The following is a 6,657-nucleotide window of genomic DNA, read 5'->3' on the forward strand; positions in this document are numbered from 1 at the left end:
ATTTCTCTTTGTAGCGGTTGTAAAAATTGCCATCTTAGTATGTAATGATAACAAGAGTCTCTTAAAGTAATTAGCAATTATAATGAAGCGCCACGTAATTTTCTCAAAATTATGAAATAAATTATAGTTGAGCATCACATAGCATACCTTCAGGCGCTTAGCACATTCGTCAAGATGATTACTTATGCCCTCATGGATGCCTCGCCAAGTGTAAATGCACCCTTCACAACACACTCAAGATGTGTACAGCTTGCCTATATAGCAACCTTGCACCTTTCGCTCCGAGATTTGACGGCAGCTGTCAACGCATCCGTTGACAAGTGGCGCGTAAAGGCCGGCGTCATCGGCCAAAATATTTCCTTGTTTATCTACGGTCGTGTGTTCGTTGCTCCCTAGTTTTTCATGTAAAATCATGTCGCAAAAGTCGATTTTGTAAGTAAAACATTCACCAAAACATTTAAACCAGTGTTTAAGCCTAAAACTTAATTTTAATTGCGTGTTTGTAGGTCCTTTTTTGGAAAGAAACCAGCACCGTCGAATGGTACCAGCGCGGCAGCAAAACAAACCACGGAAAATAATAATAAATCTCCCGAAAGGTAAGTAATGCACACACTGCGGCACCTTACTACAGAAATGTACTCATTGCCGTGTATGTAGGTACGTCCGGTAGACTTTGATGATGTCGGTCCGGGGCGCGATGATGTTGCGCAATCTAGTAAAGCTGGGACCATCGTTGCTGGGGTTGCCCCACCGCAGCATCGTACGCCAAAGCAGTACAGCATTGGCCAACCATATGCAAACCTTCCCTACGTACACCAATCATCGCACCGCATTGACACTAAACTGTGTTTCTTCCTATCATTCTATCCGGCGCACGATTTCGGTACGCAGCAGCGATTCGTTACTGGCTAGCAAACGTTCCATCGGGCCGGAAGATGACGAAGCTTCCAACTCGCCGGTGAAAGCCGTAAAGAAAGCGAAACGGTCGCGGGTCGTGTCGAGCAGCAGCAGCAGCAGCAGTGAGGATGAAAAGGATCGCAAAGAAATTAAGAAAAGGTATGTTTTTACCGCTTAATTTTATCGATTGAGCCACACAGAACCATTCAATTTTGAATTGTTTTGCAGTGATGTTAAGAAAGAATCACCACCATCCCCGAAAGCCGTCAAAGCAGAACCGAAGGAAAACGTGAAAAAGTCAACAAAACCGAAAACAAGCCCGAAAAAAGAACCCGCCAGCGGGAAGGAGAAAAAAGAGGCAAAGAAAACATCACCCAAAACGACGAAAAAATCCTCCCCAAAAGCAGCCACCACCGTAAAGAAGGAGGAAAATCCATCACCGGTGAAGGAGAAGAAGCCGTCGGAAGAGAAGAAACCGGACGCTCCTGCCAAGCCGACCAACGGTGCGGCACGTTCCTTTTTCTTCTCCGTCAAAAAGCAGCCGGATGAGTCGGAAGGTGCGGCCGGTGGGGCGGCATCGTCCGGCAACGATGGGTCCAAGTACGATCCGTCGAAGAAAAACTATCATCCACTAAAGGACGCATTTTGGAAGCAGGGTGACCGGTAAGGTGTTAAACTTAACGTACCATTTACATGTTACAGTGTAATTAATACCTCGCGGCATCTCCTTCCAGCGTGCCGTACCTGGCGCTCGCGCGCACCTTTCAAATGATCGAGGAAACGAGCGGCCGGCTGCGGATGATCGAGATCCTCTCGAACTACTTCCGCTCGGTGATACTGCTCAGCCCGCGCGATCTGCTCGCCAGCGTGTACCTCTGCCTGAACCAGCTGGCACCGGCCTACGAGGGCGTGGAGCTTGGCATTGCCGAGTTTTCGCTCATGAAAGCGATCGCGCAAAGCACCGGCCGCAGTCTGGCGCAGATCAAGGCGGACGCACAAACGACCGGCGATCTCGGCCTGGTGGCGGAACAGTCCAAAAGCAGCCAGCATCTAATGTTCCGCCCGGCGCCGCTCTCGGTCGAGGTGGTGTTTGGCAAGCTGCGCGAAATCGCCTCCATGACCGGGTCCGCCTCGATGGCGAAAAAGATGGACAAAATCCAGTCGATGTTCGTGGCCTGCCGCCACTCGGAGTCACGCTACATTATCCGTTCGCTCGCCGGCAAGCTGCGGATCGGCGTCGCGGAACAATCGCTCCTGCAGGCGCTCGCCCAGGCCTGCGCCCTTACGCCGCCCCATGCCGATCCGCCGGTAGTGAACGCACTGGCGGGCGAATCGGAAGCGCGCGTAAAGGCACGCGTCGACGAGGTGGCGCTGGCGCTGAAAACCGTCTACTGCCAGTGCCCGAACTACAATCGCATCGTGCCGGTGCTGCTAGAGCACGGCGTGCAGCGGCTGAGCGAGCACTGCCCGATGGAGCCGGGCACGCCGCTCAAGCCGATGCTGGCCCACCCGACCAAGGGCGTGCAGGAGGTGCTGCAGCGGTTCGATGGGATCGATTTCACGTGCGAGTGGAAGTACGACGGCGAGCGCGCCCAGATCCATCTGCTGGCCGACGGCAGTGTGCAGATCTTTAGCCGCAACCAGGAGAACAACACGAGCAAGTATCCGGACGTGATCGCGCGGCTAGAGTTTACGCGCACCGAGCCGGTCGCGAGCGCCATCCTCGACTGCGAGGCGGTCGCGTGGGACACGGACAAGCGGCAGATTCTACCGTTCCAGGTGCTGAGCACCCGGAAGCGGAAGGACGCGAACGAGGCCGACATCAAGGTGCAGGTGTGCGTGTTCATGTTCGATCTGCTGTACCTGAACGGGGAGCCGCTGGTCGAGCGACCGTTCGTCGAGCGGCGCGAGCTGCTGTACCGGCACTTCCGCGAGATCGAGGGCCAGTGGCAGTACGCGACCCGGCTCGATACGGGCGATCTGGACGAGCTGCAGCGCTTCCTGGACGAGGCGGTGCGCGGCAACTGCGAGGGCCTGATGGTGAAAACGCTGGCCCGCGAGGCGACGTACGAGATAGCGAAGCGGTCGCGCAACTGGCTCAAGCTGAAGAAGGACTACCTGACCGGGGTGGGCGATTCGCTCGACCTGGTCGTGATCGGGGGCTACCGGGGCCGGGGTAAGCGTACCGGCACGTACGGGGGCTTCCTGCTCGCCTGCTACGACGAGGAGAACGAGGAGTACCAGACAATCTGCAAGATCGGGACCGGCTTCTCCGACGACGATCTGCAGCGCCACACGGAGTTTTTCCGGTCGCACGTGATAGCGGGCGCGAAACCGTACTACCGGCATGAGGCGAACGTCGTGCCGGACGATTGGTTCGAGCCGGTGCAAGTGTGGGAGGTGCTGTGTGCCGATCTGTCGCTCAGCCCGGTGCACCGGGCCGGCATAGGCATCATCGATCCGGAGAAGGGCATTTCGCTGCGCTTTCCGCGCTTCATACGAGTGCGCGAGGACAAGGGCGTGACGGACGCGACCAGCGCCCGGCAGGTGTCGGAGATGTATCTGAACCAGGATCAAATTAAGAACCAGACCGGAAGCAATGCACGCGATGTGGAGGAAGATTTTTACTGAAGCGGTTGGGTAAGCGGTTTTGGTGCAAAGTTTTTGTGCTTTGTGTAGTAAAAATTATAGTTCGATACGATGGAGTAAATTGGTAGGATCGCACGTTGGTACGAAAATGCAGTGTAATGTGTAACATCTCTCGGCTGAGATCAACACAATCAATTGAAAGTGGCGCGCAAGGGCAGACATTTAAAGCTTCATTATAAAATAGGTCTTTTTTTGCTTATTACATTTGTAACAGTGTGTAGTGAGGTGGAGTGAAGGTGTAGTAGGTGTGTAACAAATTAAATTATGTTCTTAAAATAAAATGCTTTGCAAACATATGTTTGCTACAAAGATGTTATGAAACTTGCCAAGTTATTAGCACATTATGTCCTTTTTGCTCCTAAAAGTGAAAAAAACATGTTTGATCTTACTCCTTATCAAAAATGTAAGTGAATAATGTTAAGTGGTTAACATGAAAACAAAACAAATAGAATTAAATGCATTTTGGATGCAAATTCCGCCAACAGCGCAAATGCAACACAAGAGAAGCACCATCGTGAAATATTTCAATTAGGGGCTATGCACACTGTAAACCATAAAATACACCATTGTTTGCGTATCGCAGAAAAGCCGCATTACAGTGAACCCTCTCTTATTTGAAACCTCTCCAATTTGAAAAACCTCTTTTATTTGAACATTTTCCACAGTCCCTTCATTTCCAGTACATTTTTGTTCCTCTAATTTGGAAAACCTCTGAAATCTGTATCCCTCTTATTTGTGTATGGTGTTGCCATGGTTATTGAAAGATGTATGCTCAAATTGGCAATCCTGTTCGCAGATTCCTATAGCAACAGTTAAGGCTGCTTACTAAATGTTCTGAAGGTTGATTTTTATCGCTTCTGCTGGGCGATATTGTGGGAGCCTTCTGTCAATTCCTGCATACACATTTCATTACCCCGCACCAACCTCCCGAGGCATCCGCGTAAGTCGAAATACACGTTACTTCTGCTAAAATATCGGTGGTTTATTCATATTTTTGATTGAATATAGCATTTATGTGCACTTAACCTTTTACTTAATGCGATACGTGTCGAAATTTGTGACCTGTGACAGCGATTTCAAAAATTAGCGTAAAAGCAAATCATTTTGCATTTGACAAATTTTGGAACAAATCGCACTGATTTGACACGCAAACTGTTAAATAGAGACAACCGCGTAAACCCAATTCTTCCTAACTCGAGAAGTTGATGATTATTTAAGGCACGTAAAAAAAAATAATAAAAACTAAGTGAGTGTGAGATCAAAATGAGCTTAGTTGCACCACCTGATCTCTTTAATACACTTTCGGTTGAACCGGTCAAACGTCAAACGGTGGCAGCGATGAAAAATCGATTTGTCGATTTGAGAGAAATTTGTCGCAAATGTGCATTTTTCAAACAAATTTAGGGTCTTTTGCCTACGTTTGCTATTAATTTATGTTATTACACGAGTTAATATACTTTATATCAACATAAATGAAAAAAAAATTGGTATGTTTATTCCAGTCAACGTCAATCAAAACAATCAATCCATAGAAACGTCACTCCAGTTAGCGAACATTGTTCGTTAACTGGAGCTTGTTTACCTTTCAGTTAGCGGTCACCTACTGTACATGTTTGCAAACGTTTAATCGTTATGTATAGCATTCGAATCGTCCTCCGCCACAAAGGCCATACCATGCCCCACCTCCCCAAGCGCCACAAATTAAGCTTAAACGACTGGAAAATTGAATATCCATAGAAAAAAATGAAAGCTCCACAGCTTCATTGGTTTGATCAGTAGATGGCGTATTACAACTCATCATTATATTGCTATCCTTTTCTTGCAATGTGTTTCGACAAGTTGCATTTTATTATGACCTATATAGCCTTCTAACTTTCTGAGCAAAAATCTATATAAATGGTCGTGTGGTTAGATACGTGGGTATCAACACCAATGACCATTGCTCAAATCTCACTTGCTTCAGTGCTGGTGGATTCCGTTGGAGTTTAGTATTTAAACAATCGTATCGCCGTTCTAGTTCTAGCGATGCATAACTTCAATGCGAAACCATACAACAGTACAGAGGAAATGAGAAAGCTCTCCTCCAAGCGATGAAGCTCAACTGGTTGGGGTATCCCACCAACAGATAGCGCCACCAGCTTTTTTGCTATTTTTAGAATGCATGAGTCGTTTGGCGTCTGCTAAACGAAGTCTTTCTATATTCCGTTTAGGTAGAGAACTTGAGACGTTTAGAAGCCGTTTAGTGGTCGTTTAGTGGATTTGTGGCACTTGGGTCGTAACACCTCGGGAACGCATAAACCGTGTATGCCGGGAAGAGACTGCACTATATTTTAGCATCCTTCTGTGCTCTGAAATTGTGTGCCCGTGCTTAGATTTCCGTATGAGAATTTGGTCTCATACCTTTCTGTTTTCTGGTGCGTTTTGCTACAAGTGTAGATGTAGCGTGAAATATTTCACCTACACTGACAGCCAAGGTGGATTAAAAATTTCAGCTAGTGGATAGGGGCCTTTGAGGGGTCGCCATAGTTGAGGGACTTTACGTCATTTTAAAACCGTTAACTAATGGTTTCCGCACACAAAGCATAGCAAATAGAAGAGATTTCTTTGTTACTACGTGCATTTTTGTATATATATATATTGATTTTATCGAAAAAATGAGATATATTAACAAAATATTTGATGACTTGTTTATGCACGAAATGTAAAATCCTGTGAGTAAGAGTTCTAATGTCACTTAAATTGACCATGCGGCTCGTAGATAATGAGAAATTAATGTGAAAATTGAAAAAAAATGATTTCTTAGTTTTTATCCTCAAAAATGTCGAAAACACAATGAATGATAGAATAAATTCACTGAATAACACAAAATAACACACTTAAATCTATGTTTTAATGTTAAATACAAACTCCCAAATCCCAGAATATATTTTTTAAAGAATATTTAATCGAAAAACTGGGCTAGATAAATTTTATGAACAAATTAAATAAATGTAAACAAAGTTTGAATCCCGGGGACCTTACGTCAAGTGACGAATTGTCAAAATGCTCCAGATTGCACCACCTGATATTTTTAAATCCACCTTGGACCAGCAACAATGTTGCGCGCAACAA

At 46.7% G+C, this 6,657-nt stretch overlaps 1 protein-coding gene across 3 annotated transcripts; it reads left to right on the forward strand.

Moving 5' to 3' along the window:
- The first annotated feature begins 283 nt into the window (after positions 1–283).
- Positions 284–3,857, forward strand: LOC121596850 (DNA ligase 1). 3 transcript variants are annotated; one of them, XM_041922172.1, is made up of 5 exons: positions 284–432; positions 507–596; positions 892–1,056; positions 1,126–1,560; positions 1,632–3,857. In XM_041922172.1, the coding sequence occupies exons 1-5, from the start codon at positions 413–415 to the stop codon at positions 3,526–3,528; spliced, it is 2,607 nt and encodes an 868-aa protein (XP_041778106.1). In that variant the 5' UTR covers positions 284–412; the 3' UTR covers positions 3,529–3,857. The 3 variants fall into 3 exon arrangements, with proteins under 3 accessions (XP_041778106.1, XP_041778107.1, XP_041778105.1); XM_041922173.1 differs by having other exon boundaries at positions 895–1,056; XM_041922171.1 differs by lacking the exon at positions 284–432 and having other exon boundaries at positions 658–1,056.
- The last annotated feature ends 2,800 nt before the right edge of the window (positions 3,858–6,657 follow it).

The sequence above is a fragment of the Anopheles merus genome, chromosome 3R (assembly GCF_017562075.2).
Source record: "Anopheles merus strain MAF chromosome 3R, AmerM5.1, whole genome shotgun sequence".
Lineage (NCBI taxonomy): Eukaryota > Metazoa > Arthropoda > Insecta > Diptera > Culicidae > Anopheles > Anopheles merus.

Bases quoted from the DNA above. Each gene is read 5' to 3' on its own strand.
- LOC121596850 (XM_041922171.1), top strand. From the start codon at position 677: ATGATGTCGGTCCGGGGCGCGATGATGTTGCGCAATCTAGTAAAGCTG. The intron at 1,057-1,125 runs GTATGTTTTTAC...ATTGTTTTGCAG, and splicing joins CGCAAAGAAATTAAGAAAAG to TGATGTTAAGAAAGAATCAC. The intron at 1,561-1,631 runs GTAAGGTGTTAA...ATCTCCTTCCAG, and splicing joins TTTTGGAAGCAGGGTGACCG to CGTGCCGTACCTGGCGCTCG.